Source organism: Lolium rigidum, chromosome 7, assembly GCF_022539505.1.
Source record: "Lolium rigidum isolate FL_2022 chromosome 7, APGP_CSIRO_Lrig_0.1, whole genome shotgun sequence".
Classification (NCBI taxonomy): domain Eukaryota; kingdom Viridiplantae; phylum Streptophyta; class Magnoliopsida; order Poales; family Poaceae; genus Lolium; species Lolium rigidum.
Window position 1 is genome coordinate 257,624,578 of NC_061514.1, and position 21,018 is coordinate 257,645,595.

The following is a 21,018-nucleotide window of genomic DNA, read 5'->3' on the forward strand; positions in this document are numbered from 1 at the left end:
TATCAGTTTTTGTATCTTTTGCATGTAGAGCTTTTGTAGGAATCAAGGCATAGCCTAACCATATCAGTTTTTGTATCTTTTGCCATTATATAACACGTACACGTTCCTGCCACGAAGGTGTACGCTTAATCCGGCTGATACATACAAACAGGGGAGATGTGTGCGTGTACGTTTTTGTGCCGGTTTTTGTGTATAGACGATATATGCTTAGAGATGATTGCCTCGGATAACTACCAAGTGTAGCTTTTTAGTCATCAAGGCATATCCTAACCATACCATAACAATCCCCCTCCCCCTCCCGTGGCTGTATAAATAGACCCCCTAAGCTCCCTGCAACATCCAGCAAACCAAGTTCAGCGAGAGTGAGCACGCAAGCCAGTGTCTGTAGAGCATACATTTTAGCCAGCAGCCACAATGGGTGGGAACATGCTAGCCAACTACGTCCAAGTCAACGTCATGCTTCCTGTAAGCTCATTTACCTCGCTAAGCACCATACACATTTCAAGGATCTAATTCACACTATCGTAGGTATATTTAGCCATATGTATAACACATTAACACAACAGTTGAAGAGTGAAGTCATGTGAAACAAGAGCTTAGACCTTAGATGGATTTTTTACTAACATTGATTTCACTTTGGCCACGGAAATAGCTGGATGTGGTGAGCATCGACAACACATTCGAGAAGGGCGAGGAGATCAGGGCGCAGCTGAAGAAGCTGGCGGAGGCCGGCGTCGACGGCGTGATGATAGACGTCTGGTGGGGGCTGGTGGAGGGCAAGGTCCCCAAGGAGTACGACTGGAGCGCCTACAAGCAGGTGTTCGAGCTGGTGCAGGAGGCCGGGCTGAAGCTGCAGGCCATCATGTCGTTCCACCAGTGCGGCGGCAACGTCGGCGACGTCGTCAACATCCCCATCCCGCAGTGGGTGCGGGACATCGGCAAGAGCGATCCAGACATTTTCTACACCAACCGGAGCGGGACAAGGAACATTGAGTACCTCACCCTTGGAGTGGATGACCAGCCTCTCTTCCATGGAAGAACTGCCGTCCAGGTTAGCACAGCTAAACCACCACTTCACGCTCTGCTGCATATGTGGTGATCGATCAGATGCTCAGATGAGTCTTGGCAACGGCAGAGTTGTGATTTTGTTTGGTACTGTATGGCCATGGTGGCAAGCTTTGATTCTTCCTTGTGGCTGTGACAGATGTATGCTGATTACATGAAGAGCTTCAGGGAGAATATGGAACAGTTCCTGGATGCTGGTGTCATCGTGGACATTGAGGTGGGACTCGGTCCAGCTGGAGAGATGAGGTACCCATCCTATCCTCAGAGCCAGGGATGGGTGTTCCCAGGGATCGGAGAATTCATCGTAAGTGCCTTTTACCAAACAAAAGCTATCCTCTTCTTTTCTTCAAAATGTTCTTATACATATGACCAAAGGCAATTCAATCTTTGTCCAAGTGATGATCTGCATTTAAAATGGTAACTGAAAACCCAATGGTAAAGTGATTCTGATCAAAAGAGACGCCATGGCAAAACTGCAATTTCGGCTTATCGCTACTTTTTAGTTCTGAGAAACCGTACTGTTCTTTTGAGAAAAGTGACAGAAGCAAACACAGGACCATAGTCCCACAGCTAAGCAGCATAAAGCAGAGGAAGCCAAACGTATATCTAGCTAAACACACAGGGGATCAACTAAAACAAATGCAGAATAACACCATCACCAGTAAAGACAAAAGGACTTCAGTTAACTGTTCCAGCTATTACTAAAACAAAAATAATCTGCAGTGCTATGATAAGTACCTAGAAGAAGACTTCAAAGCAGCAGCAGTGAAGGCTGGCCATCCTGAGTGGGGATTGCCTGACGATGCTGGACAGTACAATGACACTCCTGAGGAGACCCAGTTCTTCAAGGACAACGGAACATACCTTACCGAGAAGGGGAAGTTTTTCCTCTCATGGTACTCCAACAAACTGATCGAGCACGGTGACAAGATCTTGGATGAAGCAAACCAGGTCTTCTTGGGATGCAAAGTGCAGCTGGCAATCAAAGTAAGTACCATGCTAAAGATCTCAGTTCATAAAATGGAGATTCAATTGTGAATGTTGCATCCGATAAACAAAATTGCACAAATTTCAGTTGAGCATCAGATTATAGGACAAGGAAAAAAAAGTATATGCAGCTCACATTGCTTGAGCTAGAATGTAAATGAGAGATGATCCAATGTATGGTTGCAGGTCTCTGGCATTCACTGGTGGTACAGGGTTCCAAGCCACGCAGCCGAGCTCACTGCCGGGTACTACAACTTAGATGACAGGGACGGCTACAGAACCATAGCACGCATGCTAACAAGGCATCATGCTAGCCTTAACTTCACTTGTGCAGAGATGAGGGACTCTGAGCAGAGTTCGGAAGCAAAGAGTGCACCAGAACAACTAGTCCAACAGGTAACTACACCATTAGCGACCACCAAGTGATTTCTGACTCAAAGACTTCTGCACTTCAATATTTTTCGAAACACTGAAGCACTTCTCATCAAATTTCTCAGGTGCTGAGTGCTGGATGGAGAGAGGGCTTAAATGTTGCATGTGAAAACGCGCTCGCTCGATATGACGCAACTGGTTACAACACGATACTCAGGAACGCAAGACCAAGAGGTATTAACAAGAGCGGCCCTCCTGAGCACAAGCTGTTTGGATTCACCTACCTCCGGGTATCGGATGAGCTGCTGGAGGGAGAGAACTACGTCACTTTCCAAACTTTTGTCAAGAGAATGCATGCTAACCAGGTTAGTGCAACACATGGACATCAAGACGTCTAAAACTTACACAGATGGTATGATTTTCAGCTATATATTATAATAAATACATAATTATTTTCAGGCTCATGACCCAAGTGTTGATCCAATTGCGCCCCTGGAAAGATCAGAGCCGGAAATGCCAATTAAAATGATCCTTCAAGCAGCAGAACCAAAACTGGAGCCATTCCCCTTTGACGAGAACACCGACCTGCCAGTTTAAAGATCTCACTCATGCAGGGGTCTCTAACACCAATATCCTCGGCCTATTGGTGTTGAGCTGAGCATGAAAATAAGCCTACTGTGGGACAATAAGCCGCGATGATAAATAAACTTCTGTGCAAGAAGGTTAACAGAATCATGTATGTGGCAATAATATTGTGACACTAGTCACAAGGTTTGATGCTTTTCCGATGGGCCAGAGTACATTAGACCTTGGTCCGCACTTTGCTGTGTGTATTTGTGTGGACGAATAAGGCAATTTGTGTGTATGGCTTTCTTATTATGTGGTTTCTTTAGCAGTATAAGTAAAACTGAAGCGCATGCTTCTGCTCCTAATTGTTCGAACTCTTTTACGTAGATTGAGTGGTCACTAGAAAGAGAAAGCACTGGCCATGAAAGCCATAATTCACAAAAGGAATAAAGATTAGTATCCAACTGAATAAAACTGATATGGAATGATGTCATGAGAGTGGTGAAGCGTGTTGAATAAAAATGATTTGGACTATGTTGGTTTCTTAGTTTTTCTCTGATTCAAAGTAACGATGGCCCATAATTACAGTTCATGTCACAGTTCATTAGTTAACAGTACACGATGGAAATGAGCAGTAGTTACCAAATATCATTTATGTGGATCGTCATGCAGCTGTGCTCTCGAATAACAAGGCAGTGATGAGAAGACTCGCCATACCCCCACTCTCTTACAATGCTACAGCTGCAAGCTTGGAATAGATGTCTAGGATAGTAAAATCCAAGCAGGAACTCGTGAAATACACGTAAGGCACTTCCCTTCCATGCGTACCCTAGTATTCTTATACGATTGTTCCACACTAAGCGCAGCTATTGCTAGCTAGCTCTTCTATAGTAGTGACAAGCACATCAACTTTGTTGTTTACAACCTTCCAGTGATTACCGAGTGTGGTATAGAGTACTGAAAACAGTTTCAGTATTTCATAGGTCCTCTTCAGAAACCTGTGGGTTAATCTAGTTAGTTTTATACAGATAGCCATTGACCCAAGAGGCAACCAAACCTGACAGTTATTTGAATGAATCCTTCAGAGGATTGAACAAAACGAGAGTGCCTAGGAGAGTACCAATAGTCAGTGCAACACTGCGGCTAGGTCTGAATTTGGTAAAACAGACATGACTGATCCAGCCCAGCACCCACATCTACTCAAATCGAGTATATCAAACCAGCACAGCACATGCATATTAGACACTGAATGTATTTGCGTGCTGTAAATTTCTCACACTGATGTGCATAGCATATAATGCTCTGATGTTGGGTTTCACATCACCGAACCAGGATTAACCTCGATAATTCGCTTACAGTAACCTAGGCAAAGTTCTCGATTCGTCGGCAATGAGATCAGAGATGCGAACAAGCGCTCAGGCACGCTCGGTTTAACTGAAGCAGGGATGGGATTTAGCTCACCTAGGGCACTCGCTGAGGAGTGAAGGACGAAGCTGTCGGGCGGGGTTGTCCTTGTCCGAAGGTCGTAATCTCGCCGCGAGCACGGACTTCCCAACGCGCGCACGGTCATCGGATCAGATCCCGTGGTCGTGCAGCTGCGGAAGGCCCCTGCAGGCTCGGCCGCCGTCAGCAGGGGAGAGAGGCTCGTCTGCTCGCCAACAGAGAACGAGAGGGGAGGGCACGCTCATGGGAAATCGGGAATGGGAGGGAGGTAGAAATCGCCGCCAGCCGCGGCGAACCACCATTGATGGATGATGGGTGCGTTACTGCGTTGTGAGAGGGTTTGATTTTGGGCGCTTTCGCAGTGCCACGCGAGAGGATTGCAACTCTGAACTCGCGTCCGTTACAATCTCATCCAACGGCTCTTGCTTGATAGAGAGGCGATACACACACTAGTTCAAAATCCTCTTCCCTTTTTGCCAGCGTTTAAATTTTAAAGTACGTCAAACTTCTTTAAGTTTGATCAAGTTTATAACCAATATGCTAATACTTATTACAATACCAAAAACATATACTACCTCTAGATACATCCCAATTCAAACAAACTTGCGACATCCTTTTATGAATGGAGGGAGTAATGCAAAAATATACTTAGCACGAAAACAATAAAACCAGTGTGATGTATAAACTTGGTCAAACTTAAAATTTAACTTAGAGCAAAGGTAGAAGGTTGGTCCTGCCTATCCAATGATGTTGTTACCCCTCTAATGTTTGGCCACCCTTTTTTAGCTTGATCTTTTATGAATTTATCTTTAATCGGGACATTTTGGCTCAACTTTATTCTAGTTTTGCCGCCTTTCTATTCTATAACGGCCAAGTTGAGGGCTTCCATTTATTTGGAGCGGGGGGACGTTTTCTAATATTATGCATATATCGTAATGAAATTGTTTATTGCATGCCATGTCATGCCACTTATGTCGTCATTTTTGCTTCGGTTGCTCATTGACCCTCATCTTCCTATACCGTCGACCAGTTCTCCTTCCATGCTTCTCAACAAGGACATTCCTCTCCGGCATGGATTTTCATGGTGTTGTGGACATTCCCTCTTGCATGCACCCCCCCCCCCCACCACCACCACCACCACCACCACACGCCCTACCTCCTCCTTCCATCACTATCGAATTCTCATCCCCATTTTACTATTACCGTGACCCTCACTCAACCTAATTTGATATTCATGGTCACATCAAATCCATATCTAACCTTGAAAACCATAACCCTCCAGATTGAATGATAGAGTATGGAGATAAGTCTCTAACATGGTGCTGGTAAGGATGCTACGATCTAAGGGGATGAAATGATCTATGTAGTTCTTAGTGTGATTGGGCGGATGCAAAGTAGGATGAGCCTAAGGAATATCAGGCATCGATGTATCGATCTTTGAATGCGCATTTTAGAATATGATTGCGGAGAGTTCAGATTTCTGCATAACTGAATTTGCAAAATTATCTCGACGGGTATATTTGCTCGGTAAAACAAATTGTCGGAGTGCTCATTATTAGAACGAGTTATCCAAGACTAGCAAAATGACAAAGGAAGAAAATCTTACTGGCCAACTGAAGGCCATTCTCCAGGACACATGTCAGGGGTGCATTGGCCAGGACGCAATCCAAATGGAGGTCAGGGGATGCAGCATGCCAGAAGCCGTGCCACATGGCGTGCGCGCACTGGCCACAAACTTATCCAGTCAGATAAGGTTTCGCGGCGCGAAGGACAGCAACACGATACACGTCCTCCTCATATATTTTTGCCAGTGGAACGAGAGATCGCTAGCTAGCTTCTCAAAACAGATAGACAGAAACTCACTCAGTGAAGCAGAGAAGCGAAGCTTGAGGATGGCACAAACCATGGCGTCCATGACCGGCCTATCGCAGGGCGTGCGCCTCCCAGGCCCGGCCGGCAGACGCGCCAGCAGGCTCACCGTCAGGGCATCGGCGGAGGCCGAGACCGCCGGCCGCCGTGCCGTCCTTGGCCTCATGGCCACCGCCGTCGCTGGCGGAGCGTTCGCGCAGGCGGCCCACGCCGGCACCGTCGCCGCCATCAAGGTTGGCCCGCCGCCGCCGCCATCCGGTGGACTCCGTGAGTGCCTCTACTGGCTGCGCATACATAGAGTTATAGATACATAGCTTCGCTACATTTCCGCGACATCTGATTGATGATGATTGTCTTCACTGTGGCAGCCGGAACGGATAACTCAGACGAGGCGAGGGACTTCGACCTGCCCCTGAAGAACCGGTTCTACCTTCAGCCGCTGCCTGCGGCGGAGGCGGCCGCCCGGGCCAAGGAGTCCGCCCAGGACATCCTCAACTTGAAGCCGCTCATCGACAGGAAGCAATGGCCGTACGTCATGAACGACCTCCGCCTCAGGGCCTCCTACCTGCGCTACGATCTCAAGACCGTCATCGCCTCCAAGCCCACCAAGGAGGAGAAGAAGAGCCTCAAGGACCTCACCGGCAAGCTCTTCGACACCCTCGATGGGGTAAACATCTAACAATTTCAGATAGCTTATTTCTCTTCAGAAATCTTGCAGCTTGTCTTTCAGATACATGACCAATGATCACTCCTAACATCTTGTTACAAACCTGAACACTTGCATAAGAATTTCCAGGACTAACAGGTGTGGGCTTCTCCTTTTTTTGCAGCTTGACCATGCAGCCAAGATCAAGAGCCCCTCTGAAGCCGAGAAGTACTTCGGAGAGACCAAGACTGTTCTTGGTGATGTCCTCGCCAAGCTAGGATAGATTGATCGTCCACATAATGGCCTTGTTGCTTTCAGGCCTTCTATGTTTGTTCATATGGAACCGGCATTGTAACTTCTCTGTTGATAATATGTCAACAAGCACTTAAGGATGATTCTATCTTGAGTCTTTGACAGGTAAAGATACGAGCAGATGTAATCATGTGAACAGGGGAGGGAGTCAGGGAGGGAAACAATTATCCCCACAACATTAAGAAAAACTGCGCCCAACAGCTATGGATAACAGTACACACAGTTCCGTCCAACCAATCACTTCATCTAAATCTCTTTTGCTCCAAGCAGGCACATATTAAGATTTTCTCCGCTTGATGTAAAGTAAACGCCATGCTGAGGTCTAACAGAAACCAGCTAGCAAAATGATATAACTCCAGCTAATTAGGCTTACAAAAAAAAACCCCTCTCTTTGGCATTTCAGTTGAATGGGCTAGCAAAACTAGGGAAGAAAATCATCTCAATCCTGACACTAGAAATTACAATAATTGTACAAAACAACTTCCACCAAATTCGCAACTACTTGCAACACCGAAATGTTGCGTGTAAATGGTAAACTTAGGCAGTTAGGCTTAAGATACACTGCTGTCCCAAGCGAGATATTCTCCCCTGTTTATATGAAATGAAAATCTTCGATTATTTTGTCAACGGCATCGATGTTTCCATTCATTTTTTTTATCTGCAAAAAATGAATAATTCAGTTCATAACTTTGGGCTACAAAAGGCATGTCTGAAATCGAACATTTTTTAAATTAAAAGCATATGTGAAATAAGTGACATGTATTTTCTAGGGGTCTTATGGAGAATCAGATAATGAAATCCAGATACTTGATAAAAAAATGAATGAAAGTATGTGATATTATTTATACCCATCCTTCAGCCTATGCAGACAATTCTTTGCCATTATGTGACTTGACATCACAAAAGAAAGATACCACCTAGATGATGAACGCTCTAAACAGTACATCAGTCTGCCATGACATGTAGAGGTTTCAAATGGACCACTATCGTGTCGAACATAAATTACATAAAAACAACTATGCAACCTTTCTCTAGTATAAGTAATAAAGATACATTTAAAATTTTCTGGGATACCAAAGTGGGGCAATACAAGCCAATTATCATCGATATTCCAATTGAATCTTCAAGATTTAACAGTTAACATATTTAACCGATAAACTAAATTTCAACAAACTCGATGATGCTTATTCCTGAAAAGGATGCTACAGAATCACATTGACAGCACATACCGGGCACACGGGTCCAGGCTAAGACTTCTCTGCGACATCAGACACCTCTTTATTTGTATCCACGACTTCAGTTGTTTCGTCATCATCAGCTGTGGTTGCTTCTAGCTGACTCTGTTTTGAAAAAGCAATGGCCCTTCTCGATTCCCTACGGAACTCTCTCTTGGCCAACAGAACTTCCTCAGAACCTTGTTCTATCTTAGCCTCTTCCTCAGGAGGGAGCTCTGAATACATCTTCTCAATCTTTGCCTTCCAGGCAATACACATCTCTGTATCCATTTTGTTGTAAGGTGTCTTCAGGAGGTATTCATCAATGCCACCAGCTTTGTCAATGCACCGGAGTGCATGAGTGGTTACTTTGAGTCTAATGTGACGTTCATGAATATAGCTGAAAAGACGTTTCTCCTGAACATTTGGCTTCCAGAATCTCCTTGACCTGAACAAAGAATATACTCCATAACCAAAATGTTCCAAAAAATCTAGGAGGGGGAGCAAAAGGAAAGGCGATCAAGAAACGCTTAAGCCATATGGAGAAAGAATTAGCAGGAAGTGTTTTAAATTTGCAAACTACCAGGAAGTTTCTGAATGTGTCTACCACATAATGAGACATCCAAAAGAAATGGGACATTATCACTTTGTTGAAGATATCCAGGATGCAGTTCCTATTACACTGTGTTGCTGTAGACATGAAACGGTGCAAGCCAAAAGGTTACAAGAATGGTTAAACATCATTAGCAGCTTTGCACTACCCAGAGGCTACAAGGTTACCCTAAATTAATGTGTGCAGTGCTTGAATACATCAACCAACTGAATAGTGAGTCCACGTGATGATTGAATAAAATAAAAAACCTATCAAAACAAGTATCTATTGCCAGGAATCAGAGTAAGTAGACCATCTTTTCTTCCCCTGCTCGTGGGCGAGAGAGCTTCTTTGGGACCTTATCCTCTGCTAGGCAGGTCATGGTTCTGCCAGCATATCTGTGAAGGACTCCCTTGAGATTGGTGGCTGGCAATGTACGTGTACCCCAAGCAAGAAAAAAAAAAGTATTTCACTCCATGGTAATCATGAATGTTGATCCATCTGGCGTGAACTGGGGTGGCTGATGGCATCAAGGAGGTCAGGCAATGGTGACAAATTTTTAACTACTGGCTGCGTGAGCGGCCGTGAGGAGTAGCTTAGGTAGGGTGTTTGCGTTGTGTGTATTGTCTGATTTGTGGTTATGGGCTTATGGCACTTGTTACCCAACTCGTGGTTCTATTTTGCTTATCCTCTCAATTAAATTAAGTGCAAAACATAACTGAACAATCATCGATCAAATAATCTGTGAGCAACTATGAATTATCCCCGGAATAATAACAAGTGATTGGATTCATTCTCCTACTATTTCCGAAAATATGCCATCATGAAGGATAGACTGAATCATGAGGCCACACCAACTGTTTAACATGGTAGGGGGACGACTGAAACCAAGTAATGGCATGCTTTCACTCAAAATGCATGTATAACAAACATTGATCACACAAGCCCAAAAAACATGGATGCAGTTCCTATTACACCTGTGTTGCTATAGACATGAAATGGTGCAAGCCAAAAGGTTACAAGAATGATTAAACATCATTACCAGCTTTGCACTACCCAGAGTTTACAAGGTTAAATTAATGTGTGCAGTGCTTGAATACATCAACCAACTGAGTAGTGAGTCCATGTGATGAATCAAGTAAAAACCCTATCAAAACAAGTATCTATTGCCAGGAATCAGAGTAAGTGGAACATCTTTTCTTCCGCTGCTCGTGAGCGAGAGAGCTTTGGGACCTTATCCTCTGCTGGGCAGGCCATGGTTCTGCCACCATATCTGTGAAGGACTCCCTGGAGATTGGTGGCTGGAAATGTACGTGTACCCCAGGAAAAAAAATCCACTCCATGGTAATCCTGAATGTTGGTCGGTCCATCTGGCGTGAACAGGGGTGGCTTATGGCATCAAGGAGGCTGAGGAGCAGCAACAGGCCTTTAACTACCGGATGCGTGAGCCGCCGTGAGGAGTAACTTGGGTCAGGTGCTTGTGTTGTGTGTATTATCTGATCTATGGTCATGCCACTTGTTAGTTGTTACCAAACTAGTTTTTCTATTTTGCTTATCATCTCAATCAAATTAAGTGCAAAACATAACTGAATAATCATCTATAAAATAAGTATCTGCGAGCAACTATGAATTACCCTCAGAATAATAACAAGTGATTGGATTCATTCTCCTACTCTTTCCAAAAACATGACATCATGAAGGATAGACTGAATCATGAGGCCACACCAACTGTTTAACATGGTTGGGGGGCGACTGATACCAAGTAATGGCATGCTTCCACTCAAAATGCATGCATAACAAACATTGATCACCCAAGCCCAAAAAATATAACTGTAGAGTTAGAATAAGGTGTTCATGAAAGTCCTATACTGACATTCGAATAACAAATAATTTCATGCATCTCGTTCGGATCCTAACTATCAAAGGTGGTACAAAGTGGAGAGTGAATCCCAACAAGACCTGCTATGATTCTCAACTCATCTAATTCTCAAGTGGGTGTTGATTAGGAAAGTAAATCAGTGACAAGACTGAACAAACCAACATAGTATCGTGGCATAATCGTTTTCCCCTTCGTCTTACACTCAAAACAGCAGCTTCACTTTTTTCCCATTCTCGAAAGTGATTTACGACATTTTCTATATAGACTTGGCATACAGATTGATAAAATCGAACATAAATTAATAAAAGCAGCATTTCCGCAACTAAATTTCCCAAACAAGATGAGCAAATAAACATCGCTCGTCGCCCCTCCCATCCCACGCACCCAAATCGAAATGACCTTGTGAAACATCAAACGTGTCATTTCCCCCATTCCAACTACCGAACCTTAGGATTACAGTCCGAAATATCTGTGCGCACAGATCAGAAGAAACCAAGAAAATATTGCACGAGGGAATAAGAGAGTGAGAATATGCCTACTTGTTGCCTCCATCCTCGGAGACCTTGTTGCCGAACCGGATGTGACGGCCGGCGAAGATGCCGCGTTTTGCCCGGCCCATGATGACCTTGCTATTCGGCAGCATGTTCTTCACCGACTCCATCGCCTCCGCCGGCAGCTTCACCTCCTCTCCCACGCGGCGCACCACCTTATTGTAGATCTCCTTCGCCCGGAACGACATCTTCCTCCGGCTACTGCTGATGCTACGGCGGCGGCGGCGGCGGCGGCCGGTTGGTTTTAGCGTGCGCGGTGGGGGGCGTGGTTTCTTCGTGGCTCCGTGAGATCTTTGGGCAACAGCGCGTTGTTTTGGGCCAGACCATGGCCCATTGCCTGAACGATTCTTGAAGGGAAGGCCCGTGCACAAGATGTTTTGTTCATTTTAGGCCGAGGACTTCGGGAAATCCTATACACCGACCAGGTCGGTGCCTACCAAGCACCGCGCACCCTGGTCGGGTATTGGGCCTGGCCCATTTTCACTTTTTTTTTGGTTTTCTGTTTCTGTTTCTGTTTCTGATTTTTCTTTTTTCTTTTTTTTCTGTTTTCTTTTTTGTTTCCTTTTTTTTCTGTTAATTTTCCTTTTTGTTCAAAATCGAAAAAGTTTAAATTTGAAAATAGTTTAAATTCGAAAAACGTTCAAATTTGAAAAGTGTTCAAAACGAAAAATGTTCAAAGCTAAAAATTGTTCGTATCCGAAAAATGTTCATAATCGAAAAATGTTCAAATTTAAAATATGTTTATTTTCGAAAAATGTTCAAATTTTGGAAAAATTGGTATTCGTTCAAATTTAGAAATTCGTTTAAATTTTGAAATCTGTTCAAAATCTGAAATTCGTTCACTTTTCAAATTTGTTCAAATTTTTAAAAATGTTCGGGATTCAAAATTATCTATATTTTGGAAAATATTTAAATTTTGAATTTGTTCAGATTTGAAAAACGTTCAAATATTTTTTAAGAAACCTCAAAAATTATTTTGGTTTTCCAAAAAACGTTGAGATTTAAAAATGCAAAAACAAAACAAAGAAAAGAAAAGGTGTACCTGATGGGCCGCGGCCCATGAAACTGCTGCCTGCCCGTGGGGGGTGCGGTGACTTGTTTCAGCCGACCAGGTCGGCAGAAAGCACCTCCCGAGGACTTCCCCTCAAAAACAAATTTGCCTTTGAATTTAGCAGAAACATGTTCAATTATCACGAAAATTCAATTAACCAAAAATACTTACCCCTCCTTGCCATAATATAGTTCTCCCTCCATCCATAAAAAATGTCTTATATTTATCTAAATTTGGATATATGTAGACACTCTTTTATGGGTAGAGGTAGTACTACATAAATTAATTTTTGAAAAGGCAAAACGATATAAAATTTAACCAAGTACTTTGTATTTATTAAAAATATATAAAATCTATAATACCAAATAGATACCATCATATTTATCACGAAAGCTAAAAAAGTAAGTTTTGTAGGATGGTAGTGAGACCGACGCTGCTATATGGGGCAGATTGTTGGCATCTAAAAGACAACACATACAACAAATGAGTGTTGTGAAGATGTGCATGCTAAGGGCATGGCCAATGCATAGCCCCAGGGGTGTTGCCTCGCAGCTTTATCTTGAGTCGGGTGGTCCAAATTAGGTTCGGATAAAGGGACAGCCTCTTCATCAGGAGGCAACATCTTCAGCCATAAAGTGAAAACTGAGTGAAAATATGAGAGAGAAAGAGAAAAACCAAATTAGCTTTTGAGAGAGAGACATATTAATGGGACCATAACATGGCATGCATATGTCAAAAGTTTTATCCAAACCTAGTTGGACAGCTGCCTCCATTGCTCATGCCCTAAGATGGATGTGCGGCCATACAAGCAGATTTTTTTTGAGGGTGAAACAGTGGGGGAAATCCCCACTGCAATTTTTATTAATAAAAGGTAAAAAAAGAGTACAGGTGTACAAGATGTACAAAAGATCTAAAAAAGAAAAAAAGAAAAAGAAAAGAAAAGAAAAAAGGAAATAGAAAAAAGAACTATGGGCATAAAACCCAGGGAACTAAGGCAGATTCTGCAGCCAAGCTTTGAAAGGTGCATCCCACTTCTTTTTCATTCTGTATGATAGCAGCTGCAATTCTTGTTTGTAAAATATCTTCCATGATGAGAAAGAAGGGTTTTGATCTTCAAAAAATTTCCTGTTTCTGATTATCCAAATACTCCAGGCAGCTAGTATGATGATCTCAACTGCAAAAGGTAGATTCAAAGTATCTTTGATGGCATAAAAAGCTTCCAGGACTGATTGTTGATTTGTAACTTGTGGGCAAACAAAATCCCAACATTGCTGCGCAAAAGGACAACTCCAGAATAAATGTGCCAAAGTTTCTTCATGGTTGCATTGTAAAGTGGCACAGTTAAAGGATGGCAGTATGCAATTTTTCCTTCTGAGAAGATTTCTTGTATTCAGTCTGTCATGTAGAAGTAGCCAGAAGAAAAAATTGTGTTTTCGTTGACAAGAAGATTTCCATATCCATGAGAAGAATATTGGTGTATGTTGCACCCCAATGAGGAAATTGTAAGCTTTAGTTGTGGTAAAAGTGTCAGACCCCCAGATATAAGTCCATTTGCCAGGTGACTGCTGCTGAGATGTAGCTTGTGCATTTTCACATATAATCTCTAATTCCTCAAATTCAGCATATGCTTGTTGAGAGAGAGGCAGATGAAACAAGTCTTGTAGGAAATCCATGTGAATGACTTTGCTAACAGAGATATCAGTTTGTTTGGCAAATGATAGCAGGTGTGGAAATTTATGATGCAAACAAGATTCTCCCCAAAGGTCAGTCCAGAACAAAACAGTTCTGCCATTACCCAAATTGCATCTTGACATAGCTTTGTAGGTATCAATGAGTTTTAGATGTGCTTTCCACCAAAAGGATCCTTCCATTTTGATACCAGGTGGGTTATCTTGATCATAATATGTATCTCTGATGAGATTAACCCAAGGGATATCCAGATTATTATAGAATTTGTCCAAATTTTTGAGCAGTAAAGATTTATTTTGGACATCCAAGTTTAACACTCCCAAACCTCCCTGATCTTTAGGCCTGCATATCTTTTTCCATGATACTAAAGCAGAACCCTTTGCTTGCACATCTGCTGTTTTCTTTCTCCAAAGACAGTGTCTCATGTATTTGATTACCTGATCTTTAATTGTGATAGGTACATCCAAGCAACACATGAAAAAAATTGGCAAAGATGCTAGAACAGATTTGACCATTTGCAATTTGCCTCCATAATTCAGGAAATCTGCAATACCTCCCAGTCTTGTTTGAACTCTTTGCACAATTGGAAGAAAATATTCAAGGGATGGTTTTTTGATACTCAGGGGTAAACCCAGATAAGTGAAAGGTAGACTTCCAATTCTACAATTCAGAGTTGCAGCAAAGTGGTCTTTCAGGTGACATATTTATTGGCATCATGCTAGACTTCTGGTAATTAACTTTGAGGCCAGTAGAGGAAGCAAATGATTGCAAGATAGCTTTTAGGCATATAAGTTGTGGTGCATCTGCCTTTGTCACAATAAGTGTATCATCAGCATATTGAATCACTGGGAAGTCAGGGCAGGGTGGGCAAGGAATTGGTCTTGAAATGAGATCTTGATCCATCACTTTATTCAACACAGTTTGCAGGAAGTCAGCAGCAAGGACAAAAAGCAGAGGGGATAGAGGATCACCCTGCCTAACTCCTCTTCTGCAGTAGAATTTCTTACCAGGAACCCCATTAAGCATGACAGCAGAAGTACCAGTACTAAGGATCATTGATATCCACTTCATCCATTTCTCCCCAAAACCCTTTGCCTTCAGAATTTGGATTATTGTTGTGTGCTCTATCATATCAAAGGCTTTCTCAAAGTCAAGCTTTAGAATTAGAATCTCTTCTCTTGATTGGTGGCATTGGAAAAGATACTCAAAAGCCCATCCAAGGCAGTCATGTATAGATCTTTTCTTGAGGAACCCATACTGATTTTTGTGTACTAAGGATAAGATAATATCTTGTAGCCTATTAGCCAATAATTTTGTGATAATCTTGAGGACACTGTTTAAAAGAGAGATAGGTCTGAAGTCTCCAGGAGTGTTTGGGCTTTCAACTTTTGGTATGAGAGTAATGAAAGAAGAGTTTATACTCTCCAAATTAATGTTCCCAGAGTGAAAGTCTGCAATTAACTTTTTGTCATCAGCAGCAATTATAGACCAACAGCTTTTGATGAATTCATTATTGAAGCCATCAGGGCCTGGGGACTTATCATTTGGTAATTGTTTAACCACATCTTCTATTTCCTTATCTGAAAAAGGAGCTTGGAGAATTACATTCATATCCTCAGTAATGGTAGAGTCAATTAAACTTTCCAGATTGAACTGCATCTCTGGATTATTAGTAAGACCCATCCTGTCCTTGAATGCTTTCCACAGAATAGCAGCCTTGCCATCATGATCAGAGATCTCTACTTGATCTGAATTTTGCAACTTGGCAATATAGTTATGCCTGTAATTGATGGTAGCCTTAGTATGAAAGAATTTTGTGTTTTCATCACCTAGCTTTACCCACTTAATTTTTCCCCTTTGTTTCCAATAAGTGTTCTGATCCTGTAGTAAGGCAATGAGGTGAGCTTTAAGGGTATCTCTCAAGTCCCATTCAATTACAGTCAGAGTTCTGAATTCTTCCATGACATCAAATAGAGCAACAACTTCATTCACTTGAGCAATAAGGTTTTTCAGGCAAGGAAGATTCTTAGCCCACAACTTGAGTCCTCTTCTTAAATTTTTGAATTTTGCATTAATGTTTTTAGCACTGTCACCAAAACCCACAGGAATGTTCCATGCTGCTTGCACCACTTGTTTGAATTCACTGTGTTGCATCCAGTGATTTTCAATTCTGAAGACTTTAGCTTTTGGAATCTTAGTGTTGAATGCAACCACACAGGGGACATGGTCTGAGGTTGGTTTAACCAGAGGATATGCAAAAGTTGCTGGATAAGAAACAGTCCAAGAAGGTGAAGTAAAGAACCAGTCAAGTTTTTCCAAAAGTGGGTCCTTTTGCATATTACTCCAAGTGAACTTTCTCCCTTTTAAAGGTAATTCCACAATGCCTAGATTACTGATTGCCTCATTAAAAAGTAACATGTCATTGATATCCCCTCCAGGTTTATTTCTATCTGTGGGACTCCTTATGAAATTAAAATCACCCATTATAATCCAATCAGTATCCTGAGGCATATCAATATTTGCAAACCAATCAATGAAGATTGCTTTCCTATCAGGTTGGCATGGGCCATAAATGTTGGTGAGAATCCAGGAATCATCAGAGAGGTTGGATTTGAAATTCGCTGAGATTGAAAATTCATTGTGAAATGCCAATTCACCATTGAAAAGAGCTCCATTCCAAATAATAATCAAGCCACCAGAGGCCCCCACAGATGGCACAAACTCAAATTTATTGAATTTCTTTGGGCAGAATTTTTTAATGTAAGCCAGATCAAAAAGTTCTCTTTTAGTTTCTTGAAGGCATATAATATCACATCCAGATTCTTCAATTTTATTATGAAGGGCCAACCATTTTTTCTCAGAATTTATGCCCCTCAAGTTCCAATTCATAATTTTCCAAGCTTTGCAATTATCCATAAAAAGAGAGGTAAAAGATCCACAGTATGCCTAAAGCAAAGGATACTCTAGGCATCAAGTCATGAAAGACTGATCTCATTACATCAGAAGGCACCACAACATAAAGTGATATCACAAAATACTGAGACACACTGACATAGTCAAGTTCACAACATTTTTGAGCAAGAACTGAAATTACAGTAATCCCAAAAACTGCAAAAGGAGATAGCAGACTCTGCATTGTGAACTACTTAGAGGTTTTCTTCTTTGCCTGCTGACCCATGGCAGTAGGCTTGTCTTGCACCTTTCCACTTGTTATTTTCCTGCTTCCAATCACTCCAGGTTCAGCAGTGTGCTTGAGTTCTCCACCTGACATTTTACTATTCTTCAGCACTTTCCTTGCAACAGTTTCTTCAGGGACCTTACAGAAAGACATAGCCAAGTTTTTAACCACCTTAGAATTGACAATAGGTGGAATAGCATTGCATGTGAGACAGTTTTTGTCTGAACAATTCACATGGTTTTTGTACCCATCATTCAACATAACAAGTCTTGGGCTTCTTCTTACCTCAGATTCCACCAACACTGATTTCCCATCCCTTCTTTTCCTTTTGGGAGTTATTAAAGTTTCCTTAGAGGAATTGATAGTTGGGGAAGCCTCATCCTGGTTATACAGATTTATACAAAGAGGTGCCTCAGTTGTAACACATTTATCTGGAATAGCAAATTGAATTGTTTCTTCAGAGAGCATTGGCTCCTTAAGTATGTTCCATAGTTGTGAAGAAAGAAAGCTTTTTGCCCAATCAAATTTTTCTGGAGTTAAAAGCATGAGAGTAATGAAGTTAAACCAACTCACAGGAATGTCTACCACTACAGAATGGTTTTGCTTGTCAGGTCCATGCATGTATGGGGCAAAATATTTGTCCCAAAGAAGAAGACCTCCAGGAGAGAACTTCTTTGTCAAGTCATGTTCCTCTGGAACAGAGAAGAAATGAGTTTCCACTTTTCCAAGAGTTAACTGTAGGTGAGCTTCATTTGGGGATACCATGGCAACATTGTCAGGGAGAAACATGTTATCTGCCAAAGTGTCCAAAGATTCATCAGAAGCAGGCTCCATGGAAGAATCAGGTGCACCTTCCAAGGGTTCAGTTTCAGCAGAGTAAGCTTGGATTAAAAAATGCAACCCCTCTCCCAAAGGTAAAGCAGGCTGCTGAGCACTAGGTTGAGCAGAACTAGAGGCAACTGCAGCATTACTGGGAGACATAAGTGAAGTTGTATCTTCAGAGCTAGAGGAAGAGACTTGGACCATGCTAGTGACATCAGGCAGGGGTGGCTCTTCTTCACCCATATCAAATTCCTCCTGAACTTCAGGCATGAAAATATTAGGTTGTTCTTGAACTTCTACATCCATTGGCTGAGGTTGTTCCTGAACAGGTCCCATGGCCCAATGACCCCACCCATCAGCAGCTTCTTCATTATTCTGAAAATCTGGTTGTGGAGGATCTTGATTAAACAAAGGAGCAGGCAGTGCATGTCCAGCCGTCCAGGCATGGGATGTGGGTCAACACTCTCATCAGGTATATGATCTTCATCTGGTGGTCCTCCACCAAGGAGATTTTGCTGTAAAACTTCAACCAAGAAAGTCCAGGATTCAGCATCTGGCCTAGAGCTTTCAGTCATTCTAATGCTTCTTGGAATATCCTGAAGGTCAGTGACTCTAACTTTTACTAGCACTCTGCCTTTCCTGTTTGGGTCTCTTTCCCAGAGAAGAAGGGAACCAATGTCAGAGAAACAAGCATTGAGGTCTTCAGTCTTCATGTGATCAAGAGGAGGGCCAACCAGGAGTAACCAAACATCTCTATTGAAAGTGACTCCCCTCCAATTAATCCCCTCATCATGCTTAGCAAAAGAAATATTAACATCTCCAAATTGATTAGGGCTTGAGGAGATTAGCCTGTCTCTATCACTGACATTTCTGAACTGGACATAAGCAGCACCAAAAGGACAAGAATGCAGACTAACAAAGCCCACCCTAGCCACCTCAGTCAAGAACTCTCCCAGAACATCTCTAACATTATCAAAAGGAACCAAACCTTCTGGAAAGGCATCAATGGTGGCGATGGCGTACTGCTCGTGCTCCTTAGGGCGGCGAGGCACCACCACCCTCTTGACAGCAAGTCGCCCGGCGATGTTCTGAATCTGGTACCCCTGTGGAACGAAGGGCCTGGGGTCGATTGGAATGTTGGCCATTGTTGGAGGGGGAGCCTCCTCTGCCTCGGCGATGGTGGTCGGTGGTGTGAGCAGTTGTGGAGAGGCCGAGGGTGGCGAATGCGAGGAGGCAGACAAGACAAAACCAGCGAATCTTTTTTCTCCAGGAAGGAAACCCGAAAATTGTCCAAAAGAGGAAACCTCCTGGATTAATGGTGCCGGCCCATGGGCTTTAAACCAAGTAAGGTAACTGTCATCGGGCCATTGAATAGGTTTGAATGAGGGATATTTGAAAAAAGGTAGTAAACCCGGCAAATGAGCCCGAAAAAGCGACCGATTTGAAGGTGAAGAATAATGAGGAGACACATAATTATCGGAATTAGCCGTTTGCTGGTGATGACTAATGGGTGGCGTCAAATTAGGATCATGAGAAGGGTATTGCATGCGCTGAAACACGGATACTCGCTTAGAAGATGGAAAGGAAGATTTTTTCCTTTGAACCACTTGCCATTCAGAATCCATTTCCTTATAATATTTCTTCTCTTCAACCATCCAGTTTGGCCCACCATGACCCCAAAGGCTCAGAAAAAATTCAAACATAGGGGTGCAAACTTTGGATAGATTGTAAATTTCAAACCCTACTGCAGACGAGAACACAGAGAATTGGAATGTTCTATCCCTTAGGAATCTAACTTTGTAAGCAGAAGCCAGACCCCCAAAACAAGATTGCAGAGTGATAGCCACTGTATGAATATCAAGTTTGAAACTTGCTCTACCAAACGAGATAACAAGGAGGAAAGCTCTTCTGGGAGAATAATTTGCAATTGTAACAGAATGACCAAACTTACTTTTGCATGCTGCTTCAAAAGAGGTTCCCTTCGAGAAATCCAAAGCAGGCATCCTATGAGAGAATGTTGGAGAGTCAGAGTTGATAGAAGCTTGCTTTGGGGATGAAGTCTTTAGGATATCCACTCCAAGAGCCAAAGAATCAGCAATAATGCGTTCTCCCACGGCAACAGTATGAGATTTGAGATCCAATATCAAACCAGTATGCACCCTTTCATTTTCCAAAAGTAATCTAGCATCCAAGACTTCCTCTTGCATATCCAATAACACCAATCTTTTTGCCTGGGGTCTTAAAATGAGAAAAGCTTGGAATGATTGTGAACCTTCTTGAAAGGAGGTACAGTTAGCCTGCCAACGAACCAGCGGAGCTTCTGGTAAAGAAGAATTCACCACTTGAACGTAGCTGCGGGTGCTCATCTTAGAAGGGAGGGTAGATGCTTCTTCAGAAAGATAATCAGAATGAGTACCAATACATTCACCCACGAGGACTGAAAGGGTATTAAAATCCAGAATAAATCCAAAAACCACTTGTTCATCTTGAAGAAGAAATCTAGCAGAGATCACCTGCTCTTTAGAGTCAACAAGAAAAATCCTCTTTGCATGGGGCTTCAAAAGCAGGAAAGCTGATTTGCCCATGGGAATTTTTGGATCCATTTTACCCAAAGGAGCATAAGTCACCCTCCATCTGAGGGGAGGTGGTTCCGAAAAAGATGAAAAACCCGGTGGTGAAACAAGGCAAGATTGAACTAGGACCAAGTGGGTCAGAAATCTAATACAAGATCCAGGGTAGAAAACCTCCCCATCACGTAGGGTTTTCCCAACCAGAGGAGAG

The 21,018-nt window shown here is 42.6% G+C and overlaps 3 protein-coding genes and 1 long non-coding RNA gene across 4 annotated transcripts; 2 read left to right on the forward strand and 2 right to left on the reverse strand.

The window, feature by feature from the left end:
* Positions 1-324: 324 nt before the first annotated feature.
* Positions 325-4,735, reverse strand: LOC124670692. The gene is made up of 3 exons (XR_006992630.1): positions 4,453-4,735; positions 1,804-2,040; positions 325-1,468 (listed from the first exon to the last, which is right to left on the reverse strand). It is a non-coding gene; the product is annotated as an uncharacterized LOC124670692 (long non-coding RNA).
* On the forward strand, positions 349-3,300 carry LOC124670688 (beta-amylase Tri a 17-like). The gene is made up of 7 exons (XM_047207164.1): positions 349-465; positions 653-1,051; positions 1,205-1,369; positions 1,789-2,052; positions 2,239-2,448; positions 2,550-2,789; positions 2,884-3,300. Exons 1-7 carry the CDS (start codon positions 415-417, stop codon positions 3,019-3,021), a joined length of 1,467 nt encoding a protein of 488 aa, XP_047063120.1. The 5' UTR covers positions 349-414; the 3' UTR covers positions 3,022-3,300.
* A 1,520-nt stretch (positions 4,736-6,255) lies between the features above and the next one.
* LOC124670689 (oxygen-evolving enhancer protein 3, chloroplastic-like) lies at positions 6,256-7,371 on the forward strand. Its single transcript, XM_047207165.1, has 3 exons — positions 6,256-6,570; positions 6,672-6,970; positions 7,134-7,371. The coding sequence occupies exons 1-3, from the start codon at positions 6,327-6,329 to the stop codon at positions 7,230-7,232; spliced, it is 642 nt and encodes a 213-aa protein (XP_047063121.1). The 5' UTR covers positions 6,256-6,326; the 3' UTR covers positions 7,233-7,371.
* A 929-nt stretch (positions 7,372-8,300) lies between these two features.
* LOC124670691 (54S ribosomal protein L24, mitochondrial-like) lies at positions 8,301-11,722 on the reverse strand. The gene is made up of 2 exons (XM_047207166.1): positions 11,486-11,722; positions 8,301-8,923 (listed from the first exon to the last, which is right to left on the reverse strand). The coding sequence occupies exons 1-2, from the start codon at positions 11,683-11,685 to the stop codon at positions 8,509-8,511; spliced, it is 615 nt and encodes a 204-aa protein (XP_047063122.1). The 5' UTR covers positions 11,686-11,722; the 3' UTR covers positions 8,301-8,508.
* Positions 11,723-21,018: the final 9,296 nt, after the last annotated feature.

Bases quoted from the DNA above. Each gene is read 5' to 3' on its own strand.
- LOC124670688 (XM_047207164.1), top strand. From the start codon at position 415: ATGGGTGGGAACATGCTAGCCAACTACGTCCAAGTCAACGTCATGCTT. The intron at 1,052-1,204 runs GTTAGCACAGCT...TGGCTGTGACAG, and splicing joins ATGGAAGAACTGCCGTCCAG to ATGTATGCTGATTACATGAA. The intron at 2,790-2,883 runs GTTAGTGCAACA...AATTATTTTCAG, and splicing joins AGAGAATGCATGCTAACCAG to GCTCATGACCCAAGTGTTGA.
- LOC124670689 (XM_047207165.1), top strand. From the start codon at position 6,327: ATGGCACAAACCATGGCGTCCATGACCGGCCTATCGCAGGGCGTGCGC. The intron at 6,571-6,671 runs GTGAGTGCCTCT...TCACTGTGGCAG, and splicing joins GCCGCCATCCGGTGGACTCC to CCGGAACGGATAACTCAGAC. The intron at 6,971-7,133 runs GTAAACATCTAA...CTTTTTTTGCAG, and splicing joins TCTTCGACACCCTCGATGGG to CTTGACCATGCAGCCAAGAT.
- LOC124670691 (XM_047207166.1), bottom strand. From the start codon at position 11,685: ATGTCGTTCCGGGCGAAGGAGATCTACAATAAGGTGGTGCGCCGCGTG. The intron at 8,924-11,485 runs GTAGGCATATTC...TTCTTTGTTCAG, and splicing joins TCCGAGGATGGAGGCAACAA to GTCAAGGAGATTCTGGAAGC.